At 37.3% G+C, this 21,510-nt stretch overlaps 1 protein-coding gene across 1 annotated transcript in view; it reads left to right on the top strand.

The window, feature by feature from the left end:
* grik3 (glutamate ionotropic receptor kainate type subunit 3) overlaps positions 1–21,510 on the top strand; it is a 73,417-nt gene that overhangs the window by 17,715 nt on the left and 34,192 nt on the right. Inside the window, exons 8-10 of the mRNA XM_055228071.1 lie at positions 7,023–7,130; positions 10,873–10,986; positions 15,421–15,624. Coding sequence (XP_055084046.1) covers positions 7,023–7,130; positions 10,873–10,986; positions 15,421–15,624 — 426 coding nt within the window. The remainder of the gene's footprint in view (positions 1–7,022; positions 7,131–10,872; positions 10,987–15,420; positions 15,625–21,510) is intronic.

Below are 21,510 nucleotides of genomic sequence, written 5' to 3'. Positions count from 1 at the left end.
GAGCATTAAATAATCTCAGAAATGCATTCTGAATAATAGGTTATAGCTACAATTATGGATTTATCTAAACAAAATTATTGTAGAGAAAAGCTTCAACATTTGTGTAATATTGTGGGCAGCTTTATCGTAAAATTCTGTTGATGGATAATGAAAATATGTGGTTTCTGTGTGATTTAGAGTTGTGAAGAGTGCTGAGTTGTATAGACTTTCCTGACATTACACTGGTTTATCGTTGGCACAAGGTTGAATACTCACTGTTTTCAACACACATGAGGAAATATTCTTGTGGATTTTATGGATACACATCGTTCTTGGGCGACTCTTTTGTGATGGGAGAACAAACGGACGACTATGTATATACGTTACGCAGGTTGGAGTTTACAGATCAGCGAATTTAACATTTGTTTGGCAGTTCACGTCTGGTTTTACAAGTGTATAAATGCTGTCATGTGCATATGTTTGTAATGTTCTGATATCTGTGTGTTTGTTAAATGATGTTTGGCCACAGTCTGCTGTGTAAAAGAGGCAGTAGTTCTGTGTTGTACAGTTGTGAGTTTGCTTTGGTGATTTTGAGCTCTGTGGAGGTTATAACATTGGCTCTTGGTGCATTTGGTAATTTGAAGGACAAATAAGGTTGAATATAGCTTGTTTTACTTGTAAAAACAGCTGAGGTGTATTGTTGAGGATTTTTTTGTAATTAAATAGTTACTTTATCTGGTAACTACTTACTTTCACCACACAGTAATCTGGGAAGAAAAGTAACAGGTAACTATAACTAATAACTTTTTTGAAGAATCTTGCCCAACACTGATGGTTAGCTACACACACATTTGGTCTGTACCCATGAGTGCCCTCTCTCCCAACAGCCTGGTCAGAGTGGAGGATTATTTCTGCACTGATCTCTTCCCTGGAGGCTGACTGAATCCATTGAGATTGCATGAAGCTATAGATCACATGAGCCCAAATCAAGCATCATGACAGCAAGCTGCTCGTCCATCAAATTGCCATCACACCTTTGCACCCCAGCTCTATACACTGACTAGAACAGTTTGTACCTGCAGAAGCACCATGTTGGATCAACTGAGCAACTTGAAAAGCCATACAATCAGCAGTACCATTGTAAAAACATGTCATTATGTACCTCAGCCACTGGCTGTAATCAAATGTGGTGGGTCAATGGTGCTTTCAGAGAAAATGGGCAATCATGAGTCAGGCGAGTGGTATAGATGGACATGCTGAACAAACTATGGCCCGTTCTACAGGCAGCAGCATAACATGTGTTCAATAGTTGATTCAAAATGTATCACATGTATTATGTCATTAAATTCATAATGATAAACAGCACACTATGATGCATATGTTTTGGAATACAAAGAATAAATACGTGACCTAAAACATTTACTTTATATTTACCACTCAGATTTGGTGCTGAGTCGGCACCAGTAACAGCTGGGCCAGGACTGAGAAACAGTTTCAGTGGAATACTACAGATAAAAGTAAAATTTTATAGTTAAGATTCACTAAAAGTAAGTAAGGAGAATACAAAACTAAATCAGCAAAATGTAGAGGGGGCTGTTAGGAGAAAAACGACCAAATGCTAACTGCTGGCTAGTAAACAGTTTGTTACTATCACAACACACAAGAGCTCTTATTTGGTGGAAAACCAAGCTGACACAGCTCAGAATCAGCAACAGCACCAGGCCAGACCCAGCACCTTGTTGCAAAGGGGGTCATTTTTCTGGTGCTGTAGCTGCTCCATGGAGGTGAGTGATTACTTTGTCTGTAATGTTCCACAGTATAGTATTAAACTTATCCATCACCATGGATTCAAGCAGATGACACAACCAGTAACAGGTCAGATTTGTAGCGAGGCAAACCCACTCACAGTAATGGTTGCATGTTTTTCAAGATGTTTTGACAAACCGAATTGATTAAATGTAAATAAATATATTGAATGCTACTTAATACTGCGAAACATTCCAGGCAAAGCTTTTTTTTTTTTTTACTTAGAAGGCAGAAAAACACCCCCTTTATTTGAATTAAGTAATCCAATGTTAGCCTAAATCATTCCTTGAACAGAAAAAGTAGCACTGGCATTAAATTATTGAAATCTAAGTTATCCAAAATTGCTCTGCAGTTGTATTGTATTGCACTGTGCCATCTACTGTAGAGGTAGAAAATAGTATTAAAATGCTCCCAGGCTGAGAAACCACCAGTTCTACTCCCATTCATTGGTATATAATTACATAGCTGTATCGACACAATAGGAGGGCTGATTGTATTACCTGTGTAACGATACTCAATACTGTACTATCATGCTGCTCCACATCCCGAGCGGCTGTTAAATCCATGGATATTGTTTGTCCAGCTCATGCACATGTCTGCTTATCTGACCAGAGCATGATACTGCATAAATTATGAAAATAGCACACAATGTTGTGCATGGAAGAATTGATTCTATTGTAGTCATATGGCCATTCCACCAGCCAATCAAATCTTTCCACTGCAGAGGCAAGTTTGAATACTGTAATAATTTTGGATAGTTTTATTTTGATTTCTGTTATAACTTAATGTAATGGTCACATTTTTATATAGCGCTTTTACACTTTCAAGGCACTCAAAGCACTTTATATCAAGAAACCACTCACCTATTCACACACACATTCATACACCGGTGTACGCAGACGCTGAGGGCCGAGGTGGGTTAAGTGTCTGCCCAAGGACACAACGACAGCATTCATCTGCGTGTGCTTGAATTTCAAAGCCAACCTGTGGGTTAGTGGATCCGACTACTCTACCATTGATATTCATGTCGAGAGCGGGATTTGAACCACCAGCGTTCGGATTAGTGGACAAACACCTCTTATCAACTGAATGACTGTCGCTGCATAATTATGAAATTTGCATTTAATAGGTCAAGGAATCTTAATTCATAGACCGGGAATTCTTCAGAAAAACATGCTAGATAGTGTAAATATTTAAATCAGTTAAAAAAGACACTGAAAACAAACAAACAAACACTGAAATAAAGATCAACTAACAAAACAATTCATGAACAGAGAATTAAGCCTGAAAATTGGAAAAAAATAAATAAAAATCAGATATGCATGGAAGTAACTATAAAAATGGACCGACAAACCTAGTAATTATTTAAAAAAAAAATCTTAACTTGTATTTAAATATCCATGTGATGAATAGACATTTGTGATGAGACCAGATTTACACTCAGCTCATAAACGTGGATTTTGTCCCTTTAAATTAGAAATGTTGGAACTTGCCACCCACCTCTACAGTGATAGGTCAGATGGAACGGACTATGATGAGGTCTGGAGAAAGGGGGAAAAAAAAAAAAAACATGGCCCACGTTTCTCCTTGAAGCTTCGATTTTCTCACGACAAGTTCTGGCAAGCTCCAGGGCAGATAGGGGACAGCTACTGCCCACAGTCGCACACAGTGGACTTTGAATATTACACAGTTGGACAGAATGATTGATTATGTGCTTGTATTGAGACACTGGAAGTAAAACAGAAGTTACAATATGTTAATACTTTGATAATCTATGTTGCACCACTAGCCCAGTTTAAACTTGACATAACATGCTAAATTAATTTTGAGCTTTTAAAGGATATATGTTATGCATTATTTGTTGTTGTTTTTTTGTTTTTTCTTAACATAAGCCTTGTTTCCACTCGTTCACATTTGAGTGGATCGGTACGGGCCGCAAGTGTCTCCATGGTACAGATTGCTTTAGTTAAGGTGTAAATGCACAAAAAAACAAGATGATTGGGCGAGAGAGAATGTAGGCTCAAGACGGCACAAAACAGATATAAACAGAAAATAATAATGTTTCACCAAATGCTGACTTGATGCACTATTTCCAGTTATGGGAACTTATATCTTGAGCCGATATGCTCCGCAAAACAAAGCACAAATGGAACAGCTGTTTCCTGTTTATCAATGCACTTGCAGAAAAAGCTGGCGATAAACCAGGAGTAGTTTTGTGTTTACGGTAGCTTCAGCCACGTCTCACACTGCCACAAACTAAACTTCTTTTTGTGAATTGCTAAAATTGGCCTTATAATTATGAGTGAAATCCAAATACAATTTAGATTTTATTTAATAGGAAAGTATTTGCAATGTTGGGTGAAATCAGTGTCTCACGGAGCAGAGCCCTGCCCCTGGACCCGAAGCCGTGGCCTGAGCATAGAAACACAACTCAACTGGTGGGACCAGCACCAAACGGCCCCTCTCCAAGGCGGCCACAAGCCGAACCGGGCCAGAGGAAAAGAGGCTATATTCTTTAGTGCCTTTGCTTTGGCATCTCATGTTTTAGAACTTAAAACACAATGTATAAAAAACATACACTGCGTTCCATTAATCTACAGTCCCTCATGGTTCTGGTGGTGTTGGCCTCTAATGGAAGCAGTGGAAATTACCATAAAAAAAAACAAAAAAACAAAAACTACCCATTAGGCAATGTGGTCTGGCATTCTAATAAGGTATAAGTATGCTCTTGTAATGAAGGTAATTTGAGAGCAGAAATGTTCAGAGCCAGTCTGGCAATGATTTATGGCCTTAGAAACAGTGCAGCATTTCTACCTGTGTTGCAACAATCCAGGGAAAATGAAAGAGTTTTCTGTTGCTTAGAATGAGAAAACCCCTCAGCTCAAGTTGTGTATTGTTTGCTTTTCATGAGGGGACATTATAACATGGTTAAAGCTTAAAAAGTAAATTTTGCATAATATTTAAGATAATAAAACCAAGCCTCCAGTTGTATTTTGTTTCATTCACACTTGTTTCATTTATCCTGTTTACAAGGACACCCATCTCTGAGGGCTCAGAAATCACTTTGTTCCCAATCTCTTGTTTTAAGTCCATAAAACATAACTGGATTTGCTTTTAGCCCTCCATTCAAATTGTGTTCAGGGCGCACACATATTTTAGTATTACAGACACACTAAATTCACCATTGATTTTCAGACTGAGCTTGCCTTTTAGCCAGGTCAATGGAAGACCGATATCTGTGGAAATGGAAAGTTCACTAAAATGGACAGTAGTAAGATCAGCGGTTAATGGGTCTTGTTTTTATTGTATTTGTATTGTAACACTATTATTCTTTTCTTGCAAATGAAATATGAGAAAATAGTACATTGTTGTTGTTCAAATATCAAGTATATTAAATCATCAAACTCAAAATTACAATATTATGGTAATTTATGATGTCGGTTTGTACCATTTTACTCCACACATTTGAATATGTAAAACCATAGACATATAATTAGTAGATGCAGCGTTCGATAGTCATGCTATCAACCACTTTGCAAATCGGCTAGTCCTTTATTTTTACCTAGCTGTTAACATTAGCCCACACATTATGAATAATCCAGAGGGTGTCTGCTGGTACCAACCCATCCACCACATTTGCATGAGATCAAAGCCTTGTTAAAAGTCATTGTCGAGTGTGTAAACCTTTTGGTGTTTTATTTTAGATAATGATTAGCATGTAAAACTGGCATATGAGTTAACAGCGAACAATGTTTTAGTTGAGATTTCTGAACTTCCGTTCATCTGGTACAACATCTAGCAACCACTAAATGTTCTCTTTTACGTGTTAGTGGTGAGGAGACCAGTTTGTCTTCACCATTCATTTATATTTGACGGATCATTTGATATTTCCAAGTAGTAATGGGCAGAGATGGAGAATTTTGCGTTTCTGAATATCTATGTGTAAAACCATCACCGTGTTTAATAGTAACCAAAACCAAACCCAAATGACCGGCTAATTTAGATGATGCTCGGAGGTGGACTATCAGCGATTGCTAATAGGGGGCATTTGTGTGTGGCCCCTCCTCACTGGGAATCAAGCAAAAAGAGATGGTTGTTAATTAACTCTGTAGTCTGCAGGGAGAGTGCGCGGAGGCGTTGAGATGTAAAATGTAATTAAAAAAACGGAATGGCTCTTGTTGTCTTTGTGTTTGTACGTTTGTGCCGTGGTTGCATGTGGGTGTGAATTAACATCGCACCAAAGGATACAGGCTTCAGCATTGTGTGTATTGTAAAAAGCATTTGCATATCCATCCCCCTGTTTGTTTGTTTGTTTGTTTATTATTGCTGCTGTCATATTGCAATAGCTACTAATTATTGTTTTGTTCGGTGAATTTAAAAAGGTGTGAGGAAGTAGTCAGCTTTAAAGGGCTCATACACGATTTTCAGCCATGAGTGAAAAACATGTTTCAGAATGAGAATGATCTGTTATAGGCCCAGCCACTTAGACTATTGTCCCAATCTAGTGTTGAACCATGACAGAGGAAACTGTCTGGGATTGTAATGTCTCTGATTGGACAAAAAAATAGTTTACCGCCATAAATTGGTTTCTTATGGGTCTCGTCCAACAAATGCCTTTTCAGTTGTACACTACAGACAGTCAAAAGTTTGGACACACACTAAAATTGTAGATACATACAGAAAAAAAGCTTCAGTTTTACTCTAGATTCTTCAAAGAAACCACCCTTAGCGTTGTTGGCATTGCTGCAAACCCTTGGCCTTCTCTCGATGAGTTCATTAGTGGAATTCCAAGAGTTCAAAGCAGTGATCAAAGTGAAGGGCGGCTATTTTGAAAAATAAAAAAAAAATAAAACATGCTTCAGTTATGTTATTTCACACTTTTTTGTTTACTGCATTCCATATATGTTCATTCAAATTTTGGATGCATTCAGTGAGAATCCTCAGAGTGAATAGTCATGCAAAAAAATAAAAATAATAATAATAAAATTAATAATAATAACAATAATAATAATAATAATAATAATAGTGAAAGGTTTGTCTAGTACTGTACATAAAATATCAATCAGTCTATTTTTCCCCAAATAATTGCCTTTTTTACAATATACAGTTTGGGCTACAATTTGTTTTCCTGAAATAGAAGAAATAAAAGTCAGATGCTGGCAATTTTAGGAGTTCTTATGCTAAAAAGCTCTGTGGTGTGATTGTAAATGTGCTGATTGTGTGTGATTGTGTTGCAGTCGCATTGGGACGGGCTGACCGGGAGGCTGTCATTCAACAAGACCACAGGCCTACGCACTGACTTTGACCTGGACATCGTGAGCCTGAAGGAGGATGGGCTTGAGAAGGTCAGTCTACAAGGCATAGCAACATAACTATATTAACATGCATCCACTGACTCACTCCACTTCTCCTTATACCCCATTTAAAACAAGAATTTAGTTGTTGTTTTGTGTATCAATCATCGGTCAAGGCTACCATTTTCATTTACTCTATTTAAAGTCTCAAAATGTGGTCTTTGTTGTTTTCAATTTTCAGAAGCTTATATTTCAAACCGATTTAATATTTCCATGCAGTAGTAATATTAAAAACTATGTAGCTCTTTCTACCTTAAAAGCTCTCAAAGTGTTTTAAATCAAGGAACCACTCACCCATTCATAAAACATTGCCTGCAAACTCTGGGTGAAGCAGGTTAAGTGTCTTGTTCAAGGTCACAACGACAGTATTCATCTGACCTCTCTACCAACAGTGATTTGGAGTGATCAGGAGAGGGATTCGAAAAGGCACAATACATTTAGGTCCACACACGCCTCATATTCTTAGATTCACCAGTCAAATTTAAAAGAAATTTACATATATTAGGTTCCTAAGTTGTGTTGTTGTACTGTGCTCACTTCATGCTGCTCTTCCCAAAGCATCCATATAATGTAAACATGCATGTTCTATGGGGGAAGACAAGAAAAGATCCATGTAAAGTGCAAGATGTACTGTGCTTGAGAACAGAGCCAGTCAGCAGATTATACAGGCTAAACTATAGTAAATGCCAAGCTAATACAGCACATAGAAAGTAATACGTCCCTATATCGCTTTCCCCGAATAGAAACAGACTTTCCCTGCAGGAAGCTCTGTAACACTTGTACCATATTGTAATAGCTGACTAATTCCAGTGTGATATTTCCTCTTTGATGCTCTGCAGATAATGCAAATCTGACAGTATCATTTACCTCCTAACAAGGAACAAATTGGCTGTTTCAACATAAGCATAAGTTAGTGGATCATAAAGCAAATTGGATTAGGGTACACATTAGGGTGTTAATTGCAGTCGCTCTTAATGATAATTCGAGGTGATGCCCAAAATGCTGTTTGGTGGTAATGAGCTGTATAAACATGTCTGAGAAAACAGAGCAGATCCAAAGGAAAAGGTTGGTATTGCAGAGGTTATTTTATTACAACGCCAAGCTAAGCACCCCCATTCAGCAGCAGACAGCTTTTGTCTACCAGAGGGCTTTCATACATTATGGATACATTTAATAGGGATAAGTCCCATTATGACTTGTTCAAGTACTCCCCGCGGGCGCAGGTCTGTATAATAGCCCAGGTTTTCAGCATGTAACCCTCCTGTTCTGAGGCGCGGTTGCTTTGAAATCATCGCTCTCTCCTTTTCTCTCCTGTCCTGTGACTGGTGAAATAGGAATAGTCGTCTCCCTAAAGTATGCGATGCTATATTAGCGTCTTCTGACAAATCCTCAAGCATGTTAGCGTGGATCAGACACTCCTCTCCGCACATCCGTGGAATCGGCTTTGACTCGGCGAGCCTGTTAAGATGTGGACTTTTTGCGGCACTAATCCTTTGTAATTGAATATTAGCCCGAGTTTGAGCTGATGACGGAATTATGAGCGGAATCTCAGAGCGGCACTGTTGGAAAGGTAGAAGAAAACTAAACTGAACTAATTCCCCGCTTGCATAACTTTGGAATCAAACCTTTGCTAATCACGGCTAATGAAGCGTGCTAATTGTAATTGGGCACAATTAGTTTGAATTTCCAAAGCGGAAAGCATTCAGAGGTATGTTTTTCTCCTACAGAGTTGTTTGTGGTTGAGAAGCTGTAACTAAAGTGCGGTTCCTAATCTGGATCTATTCTGTGGCATCATGGTAACAACTAGCATGTTAATCGTGCATTTCCTGTTTTAACCTCAAGAGCTGGATACAATATATGTATACTCAGGAAAAACGAATTGTGCTCAAATATGTTAAAAAAAGATCGGGTACAGGTTCGTTAATTCTACATTTTATGGTAGCTACAGAAACATGAATAGCATTTACCCATGAACTAAATCTTACACAATTGAACTACCCATGGCAGACATTTTAACTCAGACAATAACTGGAATAATTTAGCACATTACCTTGTACACACTCAAGTAAGAAAAGTGAAAATTGAAACCTGTATGCCTGACTCAACCCTCGACATCATTACTCATAGTGCAAACTACTCTGCCACACCTCAAAAAAAATCATAAAAGATATACAGAATACAGCCATCGACCAACTACAGTAAATATATGTAAATGTATCTGATGGCATCTCCAATATCGTTTCATTAGTTTTCTTAGCACTGGTTCAATGGAAATTGAACCTTTAGTGTAGAATCTGGTGAATATTAAAAGCTGTGCAGCCGTAGTCATAGTGATAGTTCAGGGGGAGGGGGGTTGCGATGGTAGGGGCTTGTATTGTAAAACCCAGATTGCTTCCGACCGCCACAGGACTATTTGCGCTAATGATACCTTCCATAGTGTGTCTCTACAATATGCAAAGCTATTCGCCCAGGGGTTACTTGCGTGTAACTCCTTTTTATTTGTTAAAATCTCTAGGCTTATCTTAGTGCAACTGCAGAGTAAAAATGTCTTTGCCAATGTAAACCAGCTGGCAACCGCACACCGCATTTTTATTGGAATTAACTGTAACCTCTCTCCGATAGACTTCCAATAGAGTGGCTTTGTGCGGCCCCAGAGCACTATATCATTGTAGTTTGCAGCAATAAATATAAGATGCCCTCATAGCGTAATGGAGACCTGAGAGCCAACATGGGACAGAGGGAGGATTGCATTCTCACATTATCCAACCTGATATGTCTATATGTGATACGTCTTCAGTAAATATATACAACACTGCTAAGAAGCTCTATTTGGATGATGAATGATATGTATTTATTTTGTTTTATTCAGAAAAATACTGGATAATAGCAATTTGTGAGTCAGATTTTTCATTGTTTCCCTTTTTTTATTGAACTTGTTTTTTTTTTTCTTTTTTCTAATCTTCCCTAATTTACAGTTGCTTATGTATAGAAAAAGTAATCTGACCATTACGGTTACAGTAGTAGTAGTAGTAGTAGTAGTAGTAGTAGTAGTAGTAGTAGTAGTAGTAGTATCATACAAATCCATAGCATGTTTTTGACTACTGCAGTGGAATATGAAGATATTACATAAAAGGCTTTTGCAAAATAAAAAAAAATAAATAAATAAAAAAAATGCATACACTACAAAATAAATACAAATAAATAATTAAATACAGTAGTAATAATAACAAAAATAATACTAATAATAACAATAATACTAATTATAATACTACTACTAATAAAATATTAATAAGATATAATACTAATACCAATAACAATAACAACAACAACAATAATAACAACAATAATAATAACAATAACAATAACAATAATAATAATAATAATGAATACTGTTCTACTTAAAATACTAAACCAGGAATAAATTTTGCAACAACAAAATACTGGTAACTCATTCTGCCATTCTACCAAGTTAAAAAAAAGTAAAAATGTAATGTATGTAGCTACCATTTTCAAACACATAATGCACTTGCTATTCACACCCTATTCCTCAGCCACCCTTTCCATCACATTTCATCCATTGAAAGCAGCACCACCTCTGCTCTTGTGACACTGGGGTGAATTCGCTAATCATCTAATGTTCCATGCCACACTGTACTGTACTGTACTGGTGCTGCTACGGCGGGCAGGTGGGATCACAGGGACCACTTATCCAGGGGCCTTTTATCTCCTGCAGGTGGGCAAGTGGAGTGCATCGGGTGGGCTCAACATCACCGAAGTGCCCAAGCGTAAGGGGATGAACATTACCGACTCGCTGGCCAATCGCTCCCTCATCATTACCACCATCTTGGTAAGGTCAACGCTGCAAATGAATGTCCTTTTCACAAATGGCACCCTTCAATCCACTCTCTCTATAGGGCTGTGTGTGTTAATTAGAAGTAGTGCGGTATTATATAAGAGTGAGGAGTTGCTAGGTTGAATCTGTAGAAAAGCAAAGGTTCTTATAAGATACTATGTTGCAAAGTGCTTATGCATGCGTAGGTTTACATCCATGTCTGAAGGTTAGGTTATAATCATTGTATTATACCATATTGTACCATGAACCTGTAATCAAGTCATTTTATGTTTACGGTGCCATAATGTGTACTTTTTTTTTGCTCTTGCCAGGTATATAATAATAATATAAAACATGTGGCTCACTGTATTTTAACAATGAAACAAAATTGAACATATGGTCGCTGCAAATGACTTTGAAAGGTTTTTGCTAAATCGACTTTTTGGAACTTTTTACCATAACATTGTTCAAAAATATGTCTGAAGTGGTTTTATATGTTTGAGTAATCCAGGCATTATTCAAACCTTCCTTATGTTCCTTATGGTTATTAGTATGAGCCTATGTCACCCATTCTCCTGCACATTTTTCATAAATATACAAAAGCAGGATACAAAACCATATACTACAATGTCCCAAACCTGACATGTGCTGTAGTTTAATTAGTGGATGTACATGACTTAGCACAGGGAGCAAGGGGAGAGGGGACTCAGAGAATCAAAAGTGAAAAATAAACTAATTATGTTGTTTCAGCAAATATAGCATTTTTTTTTTTTTTTATGATAAAAAGAAACATGGTGATCTGTATTTGTATGTATGTTATGTATTAATAATTAACAACCCATAGAAGTGTAATACCTCCTTTTTAAAGATGCCAAATGTTGAATGTTTAAAAGACCAATGTAATGTTGAACTGAATTTTTTGGGGAAAAAATATCCATGTTATATTATTGTACTTTCCATGAAGAGATATGATTTTAAAGTCCGCTGTAATATACTTGTTTAGATCAAGGCAGTGCTTTAATTGCCTCCATTAACATGTTCAACCTTTACACCAATAGCTGTTTTTAGCCCGTCACCGACAAACATTAACCAAGATTAATATGTGAAGTTGTACTTCATAAAGTGCCAAGGCCTAAGGTGTTTAAAAAGTTAAAACACTACAATGAAAGACCTTGTATTACCCGTTATTACATTATTGGCCTCTATAAACCTTTAAACTAATTGAGCTAATGCACTTTGTTTTCACCATGACTCCCATCATTCAAAAGTACAGAATTTCTGACACACTTCTCCGATTCACTCTTTTATTCCTCCATTTGCCATTTCATTAGGCCGCGCTCATAAAACTGCCTACTTTGAGATTGCTGAACTTTAATATCAATCTCCCCTCTCTCTCTCATAGTGTAATGACATTGCATCAAACCGCTCCCAGTGATGCGTGAACAGGACGTCTGACAGTTTTATAGTGATAACTTTGTGGAGGAGATTAAGGCTCCTAATGTGTTTTCCCCCGTACATTAATTGTTTGCACTCCATTGCGCGTAATGTGAGCCCACCTCCCTAGTCTCGGTTATGCCCCCCCATGCTGCCAGCTCCCACAAATACTGTTGAATCCAAAACCTCGGGGAATAGCGAAAATCAGAAGGCTAGAAACAGATGGTAATGGCCTCTTTTAATGTAGCAACTTTTCTGATAATTGGACAAGTTCGGCAAAGTTTGTAGCATTAAGCATTACCGCTCCACATCAAGTATTCATGTGGTATTATTTATTCAAGAGGCTAGTCATATTGTAATGTACACATGGCTGCATATTTAGATGGAATAATTATGTTTTTATTGTCAATTATGTAACAAAACTGCATTGCCTGTTTAAACTAAGACACTAATACGGTATAAGTACATAAGTATGGGAAAGGATGTGTACAAAAAACGTAAAGGTGCACTCTGGCATTTCTGATGGATGGTCTGTGTGTATGTCTCTATGGAGATGTTATTACTTTGCCTGGAATATTCCACAGTAGGACAATAAACATGCGTATAATTTTGTTTTGTGTTTCTATAGTGCAGAAATGCATTGAAAAACAGGAAAACGGGCATTCTTGTGAGCGGGCCACAGATCTGACCTGTAACTTTACCTGGTGGTGTCAACTGCTTGTCTTCAAACTGTGGAATATTCCAGGCATAAATATAGACAAGTAGGTGGCGAACCCTCCACCAGAAAAGCTACGTAGTGCACCTTTAATGTAATTTGTCTGCGGACATCAATCTCTAATCTCTAATTTATGAAAAAAATAAATAAATAAGCTTTTTTCCAGAATTATAACTACAGACAATGGAAACATTAATTTATATTTGTAAAAAATATATATATATACTGTATATCAGGAGGAGCAAAAATGTCTTTTAATAGCCTCGCCAGCCTTAACCATTAGTAAAGTCAGACATGATCATGATCTACAATGCAGTGCTCCATACAAATGTACAAATGTATACATGGACCCACAAAAATAAATACAAAATATTATTATACTATTAAACTTGACTGGAAAATCCAAATAGATCCAATCACTATCAACACTCACACACCGCATTCATATTTGGCAAAGTTGGTCCCTTGTTTAAGGACACAACAACAGTTTTTTGGCTGGGCACCTAATATTCCCAACAGTCTCCCATCCAAGCTCTAACCAGGCCCAGCTCTACTTAGCTTCTGTGATCAGGCCACATGACTTTAATTGTCTGCTAAACTTATTAAACTCTAGATTGCATCTGTTAAGTTGTCTAGTCTATTATGTTACAAATACTATCATCCTCACCATTCACACTGGCACATTTTAGTATCACATGAGCTGTGCCACCTGTGTTCCCCTGCCACCCGCAAACTGTATTATATTCCTCTGGCTCACCTCTGGTCTAACCACCTCCACTTCCCCTGTGAAAAACAATTTCCTCAGGGAGTAACGCGCACAGTGGCAACCCATTTTATCCTCTTTGACTCCTGTTTTTTTCTATAAATATAAAAACACAACAGAAAAGCCAGGTCACCTTCACTTGAGAATCAATTACTTCGCTTCACAGCTCACTTTGTAAAATTATACATCTGGTCATTGGAGCCAATAAATTATATTAGGGTGGCTTTGTTTGAGTGGCTGTTTTGAAATGCACAGGAAGGGGGGACTGTGGTGAGTCAAATAGGAAATCATTTATGAGCGGTTTTGTTAGTCGGGGTTGCTAGCTTGTGACAACTGATCAAGTCCATGTTCCGTTTCACTAGTGCATTTTCTTCGTAATCATGAGTTTATAAACAGAATTATGAGCAGGCTACTGGGGGATAATGGGCCAGTAAAGAGTGTCAGATACCTGCTTGTAAAACGACGGCCCTGGTTAGCAGCGTAGGTCAATTTACAGTTTACATGTTCCTTGAGTTTAAAGCAGCACCAGTTTATTTCTATAGAAGTAAACAGACATGCTTAGGTCTAGTAACTGTTCCAGCATAACTCAACCAAAAATCAGGTCCATTATCCAAATCTTCCTATTGCATATTATTAAAGTTGCAGTAAGTCACTTTTTTTATATATAAAAAAAAACTGACCATACGAAAAATGGCATTTTTCGTATTGCACTGAAAAAAAAAATGTGTTTGATTTCCTTGGGATCATGCAGGTGAAATTACATACTATGCCTTTTATGACTAGATTTAGCTGTAGACTTTGTTGATCCTAAAGGGAAGTTCTTGGTTACTTGGAAGTTACTTGAGCACAGTAGCTCACATGTCACATAATAATAATAATAATAATAATAATAATAATAATAATAATAATAATAATAATAATAACAACAATTATTATTATTATTATTATTATCATTATTATTATTATTATTATAAAAAATGGCAAAGTATTCAAAATAATTTATAATTTAAGCAAATATGGTAAAAAAAAAAAAAGTGTCAAATAATGCACAAATAGAGAGAGGTTTATATGTACAGATTATATATCTTTTATATATAAAGGCTATAAACAGAATATGGGATAAGGGGAAACAGTGCAAAGATGAAATGGCGGCTTTGACATGGCATTTGATTGTCTGTTTCATAAGTGTGAGTTGTTGCATAGTTGTACGGAGCATGGTATAGTTGTACGGAGAATGTAGCCCTGTATTATTGCTTTACCAGTAGCCTGTAGCTTAGTCAACAACAATCCAAACCAACAGCTCATACATTTTAGCTCTTATTCTCCCTCTTATAACAGAAAAAGTCAGTATCCCTTCATATCCCACCAACTCCTGTACCCCGGCTCTGTACCACACTGGCCGCCTGTCGCTGTCTGTTAACTGCTACAGCGACTCATCAGCGCGGATCACTTTGCTTCAATTAGGTGCATGTGCCGAGACAAATTGGAAAAGCTGACCTCACCGCTGCTTTCCATTTGATCTTTTGGGTGTGCGCAGGAGGAGCCATATGTCATGCTTAAGAAGTCTGACAAGGCGCTGGTGGGGAACGACCGCTTCGAAGGATTCTGCATCGACTTGCTGAAAGAACTGGCCACCATCCTTGGCTTCACCTACGAGATCCGTCTGGTGCCCGACGGGAAGTACGGCATTCCGGACGATAAGGGCCAGTGGAACGGAATGATCAGGGAACTCATAGAACATGTAAGTCCATTTGTTTTTCCATCCAAGAAATGCACGGATGTTGCGGTTTTGGTGTATCAGATTTAAATATAGTATGGGTAATGCACTTTTTGTAAACAATTGTATTCTTTTTACAATGTGATGTTATACTCCTAGATGTTTAAGATAATGGTGGTATAAATATGTCTGGTATCACTTTTTAATAACTACATTTAAAACTAAATTCATAATGAACAAATGTTTTGAATGACTCAGGGGTGATAACTGCTACTGCAAGGGTGAGTGCGTGACATAAGTAGTTACTAAACCTATATCATATTTGTCCATTATGATTTATGAAGGCTAATGTAAGTGCAGTTATAATAGTGTTTCCAAATATCCAAAACAAAAATCCCAAACTAGCGGTGCAGGCGGGAAGGGTCGATATGTTCAACATCCTCGCTCCAGATTGGTTCTTTGGTTGCTATGACACATCAGGTTGGAAGTTCAAAAATGTGACTCGGCTCCCTGTAACCGCTAGCCTCGATGAGTCAAACTCTATGGGTGACGTTATTAGTCCACTTCTTTATACAATCTATCATTACTACAACAAGAAAGTGCAACAGCTGTAATTTTGCCTGCCCATCATGTCTACGAGAAAGTTGTGATGTCATACTAACTAGTCTAACATCAGAGTAATTAGCAAAGTGTAACTGGTGAGGAGTATTGTTCTTCATTTTCTGACAAAATTATTGCATTTTTGACCCCCTGAATGTTGACAAAAAGTCTCAACATATAAAATGATCAGCCCAGGGAAAAAAAGTATATATTGCGAGAATATCCGATGCCCACTGACTCAACAGCACTGCCTAAGTGGACCCACATGGGAGAGGAGACATGCAAATTTTGGCATAAAATCACAAAATTCTGAACAGTGATAAAGCTCCATGAGACAAGCCTACGAATGAATGGAACCACTGCTCCATGACGAACAGGAAGTCGGCCATATTGGATCAAAAACTCGTCACCGCTTTATAAAACATATCTCGTTGAGTAATGAATTTGTGTTGTTTGGGCCCTTAGCAGGTGAAAAATTTATAACAGAAGCACTATAGTATTACTTTCTAATATGAAATAGCTAGCCTTAAGTGTTTCCAATAGCTGATAACTCAAGTGTGTGTTATTTTTCTGTGCATTAACACGTTTTAACTCATCAAGGGTATAAAAGTCATTAGCATGTGTTATTCCAGTTTTTAGTGCGTCCTGATTGGAAGGTTAGTGCGGATACAAATTTTATGTATGGGATTACAATATTACTTCTACTTGTCTCCATGGAGATGTTATTTGCGTGTCTAGATTATTCCACAGTATGACAATGTAACCTGTCTATCTCAAGTGATGCCAGCTGGTTAAGCTACATGTCTCCATTTGTTAGAACATGCTAGCTCTTTTAACATTCCACAGTTTGTTCAGTGTGACTTTCCCCTGTGACTCGCCAAGTCAAAGTACAAAAAGTCCAATTGAGTGCACACGTGAAGAGCAAATCAAAACCCATGCAGCCTCCATTCTTTTACACCCTGTGGCGCGGCAGCAATAACAACAAAATGTTTACAATCAGGCCAAGTTAGCGAGCCGCTCAAACGTGCTCCGTGTCCTTCAAGTGGACAGTGACATAGATATGATTGAGTGCCCGACACGAAAAACCCGCGAAGCTGTCAGCCGCATTTATGAGATGATTCTGTCAAGGTTGTCCAAAACTTCAAGCGTATTCATAGCACTCAGCCAGACAGACCACTCCCCGTGGAAGAATACTCCACCGCCCGGGCCGTGTCGCGGTGTGCGTAAGGATACCGAGAGAGGACACGCTAGCAGTCATCCTCCAGCCTGATGCATTGTGGGTAATCGCCACCGTCCCTGTCAAACTGTGTGCAAGCTTTAGCGACCGTGAAAGCGCTTGCTCGTGATGGTGGCAATTCCCAAGCTGGCATTTCATAAGTGTCCCCCTGTCACTGCTCTGTCTCTGTCCTCCGAGCCATCAGGTCAGCGCTGTACTCAGCTGAAAACTTGTAATAGCTTAAGTGGCATTTAGTGCAGGGAATCGTATGGCAGGAGTCAATGGTTTGGTGCTGAAAGGGTGGGGGGTGGGGGGTGGGGTGTGGGGGGGTAAGGTAGCACAGCAGCACTTTATTTCTCCCTTGCAGCTTTTTGCTAGATCTATGTTGATAACAATAACCTTGAGGGGAACAAATGGATTACGGAAGGCGCGAGATGCTGGCACGGAACGGAGATGCACGGCTCTATCCATTAAACTGTGTGCTCTCCGGGTCCAAGTGTGCTTGGGTTTAAAGGTATAGCTGAAGGTAAATGTTTTTTATTTCGTCTTGCTGAAGAAAAATGTTATGCAGTGTGTTGTTACATACAGTTGTGTGTTATCAGAAATGACCAGATCAGAAATGACCAGAAATATCAAAATAAGTGTTCTAGAGTCTAGAGTAAGAGGTGTAATGATTGTAATATAGCTGTATGAAGGTCATTCCATGAAATGGGTGCCTTTTCAACTTTTCAACTTTAAAAAGTTTTTTATATTCCATTTTTCTTTGCATATTTGAAATAAGCTAATCAAAAAAAATAAATAAATAAATAGATAATAATAATGATGATAATAATAATAATAATAATAATAATAATAATAATAATAATAATAATAATAATAATAATAATGATAATAATACACCTAAAACTGGCTTCTTTATTTATTTACTTATGTATTTATTTATTTTTTACGGGATTTTCCTATTAAAAGTCGTTTATTAACTCGAAGGACAGTAACAGTGCTAGTACAGAGGCACATGCTGTACACACTGAAAATAAAATCTGTGTTGATGATGTCTCTATATTTTATTAGGAGGAGCATGTTGAATGATGGTCACAGGTATAAAATAATATATATTAAATAAAATAAATTAATTTTGTGACTGACAGTTTTTAAAAGATTACATTTAGAGCAGTAAGAAAAAGTGGTTTATTTAAGATTTACACAGGTTTCATCTTGCTGAAGATGACCAGTCCTCTTTAGGGACATGTCCAAAAATACTAATTTGTGTTAGTTAAAAAAAAAAAAAAAAAAAAAAAAGTGTAAAAATTTAATTTAATATAATTTTTTTTATTTCTTTGGGAGACTAAACGCACTGGTTTTGCAGAATGACCCATGAGATTTTACGGTAAACTGACTTGTAATCAAATTGTCATTAATCAGCTTAACTCTTAAAACAGTTCCCATGGCAATAGAAGGATTTTCATTGGAGCCAAGTTTGAATCTTTTAGGAATAAAACAGTATTTCTTGGACTGTTTAATAGCAGTAGAAAGCATTAATTTGTTGTTGAAGTTGAGGTTTATTTGAAAGGTCTGTCTTGTCTGTTTTCATAAACCTCTTTGATAAAAATAAAATCTATATATGTATTTCTATTTATGTGATCATGGATTTTTGTGTTTTGCTGTTTTCCCTTGTCTTACAATTAGCCCCCCTTCCCTTTACTATTTTGATCATGCTAACTTACTAAAACTGAGGTCTGGTTAGCTTCTTCATGTTTTTCATATACATTCACATTATTACCTCCCTTAAATACGTTCTATACATACAGCAAATCTTTTAACCAGATTGAAAATATATATTCTTTCTTTACCCATAAGTAGGTGGAGATCTGCAGCTCAGGATCTATACTGCCAGTTATTACTTTTCACTGTGGCTTATCTCATAACCAAGGATGCATGACTCCTTTGTGGATTTGGTGGCTTCTATTTTGTGGTCTAGTGCCCCTCTCAGCTCTGTGTGGATAAGATGGGCATGCTTCAGTCAAGCCTAAATAGAAAGTTTAAGGCAAGTTCACAGGAGTTGACCCAAGAGCATATAGGCTGCAGATGAATATATTTCGTTTTTTCAGATACATTCTAGAAATCTATTTTCTCATATTCCTTCATTCATCAGTCAGTGATCTTTGGTGGTTAAAGTGCTCATATTACACTATTTCCTGATCTATGTTATAACGCTGTTCCCTCATCACAAACATACCTGGAGTTGTATCTTGATTCGTTCACACATGTTTAACACACAAACCCTGCATATTTAGGCTCAGTTCTTCTCTCAGACTAAAAAAAACTGTGTTCTACCTTGTGATGTCATGTGATAATACAGGAATTTCTCCATTGTGTTTTTAAACCTATTTGGATTATGTCAGCCCTGGAATTAAAGGTAACTAAAGGTAAAAAGGTAGTTCTTAACTTGAAAACTACGACTTCGTGACATCACAAGGTGGAACAGAGCATTTTGAGCTTTGGAAATGTAGACAGACTAATAACAGATGATTGCTCAAACATGTGTGAATGAAACAAGGTATGTTTTTGGTCAGGTAACAGTTTAACACAAGAGACATGTAGCCAAATATCTGACTAGAGAAATATCTGGGGAGTAGCATGGTCAGGTACTATTGGCAAGTCAAAAAAGTAAAGTTGAGGGTTTTTTTTTTTAATGTATTTTATTTTTTTCAGCCAATATCAATATGTGATTATTGACTTGTTAAGGACACCAACCATTATTTGCCAGTGTCGTTCTCAAATTGGCTTTTTAAATAATTATCAAATGTGTTTATGTAAATATAATAGAATTTGCTGTATTTTCCATGATAATTGTGTAAACATCATTGCTCATCTATTTCCATTGCAACTAACTGTCAGTTTAAAGGTATCATGTTACTGTACTCCCTGATCTACGTTAGAATGTTGTTTGGTCATCACTAACATACCTGGAGTTGTGTTTTGGTTCATTCAACAACAAAAATGCAATGTGATTAAAAACTTTTATAACTACTGAGTACAATAGAACAAATCTAATTCATATATGTTGTCAATTGCCTTTTTAATTCCATTTTAAATTGTAAAGCGACTCTATGGACACACTGTATTGTCCATGTTAAGAAAAGACAAATGTGCCATATGATTATATTTTCCATCCGCAGTAACTAAAATAAATACAACTGTATAATTTAATACTAATTGCCTATTACTGTCCACTGAGCACAGACTCAAACTAGCTCTTTGTCCAGCCTCCAGATTCATGTGGTCCATTTGTATTCATAACTACTCTGTATTAGCCCGCAGCAAACCGTGTTCCCTCATTGTAATCGCAGGAGATAAGATGTTTACTTAGCATCACCGCTATTACTTAAAAAGGTCACATGGCTGAGATAAGGTGCGAGGTAGAAAATGGGAGCGAATGCTTGGTTTAGCTGATAAAACAGTGCGGGGCAGGAGTCTGTTCTAGCCTCATAAATCATTGTTCTGGTACAAAATTACACTAAACTGTTTGACTGACGCTCCTTTAAAAGAACACGACGGGGTTTATTAAGATCACTTGTAGCGCTGTATTCTTCTAAGTACTTCATTGTGTTTTGTCAGTGGAAAAGTAGATGTGACAGAATTTGAGCAAATCCCAGAATTGAAATGTTGGTTGCTCGTGTCACCGTGGCATTTTGTGGTTTGAAGTTCCCTGTGTTTTAATTAAATGTTAAGAGATAAGCTGTTGAGAAGTGTGTGAACAGAGCTAAGCGTGAATCAGCAATAAAGCAAATGTGATAAGCAATCTCGCCTCGCAGCAAGAAGGTCACCGGTTTTGGGATTTGGATGTTCTTTGCTTGTGAGTGGATCTCTCCATCAACTTGTATCTATGTAAATCTATAGGGCTATATGTAGAATACACTGGTGATGGGACTTTAGGCTCTTTTATGGCATCCGAATCGTTTGGATCCATTCATGTCAAAGAGCCGTTCAAAAGACTAGCTATTTTACTATTTGTTTATATGACAGAAGGAAATGTGAGAACTCATTTAAACAACAAACTAATCACAGAGAGAAACAACCAAGGCTTAAACGTG

The sequence above is a fragment of the Periophthalmus magnuspinnatus genome, chromosome 16 (assembly GCF_009829125.3).
Source record: "Periophthalmus magnuspinnatus isolate fPerMag1 chromosome 16, fPerMag1.2.pri, whole genome shotgun sequence".
NCBI classification, from domain to species: domain Eukaryota; kingdom Metazoa; phylum Chordata; class Actinopteri; order Gobiiformes; family Gobiidae; genus Periophthalmus; species Periophthalmus magnuspinnatus.
The sequence above is the reverse complement of the archived record's forward strand: the minus strand, read 5'-3'. Positions and strand labels throughout refer to the sequence as shown.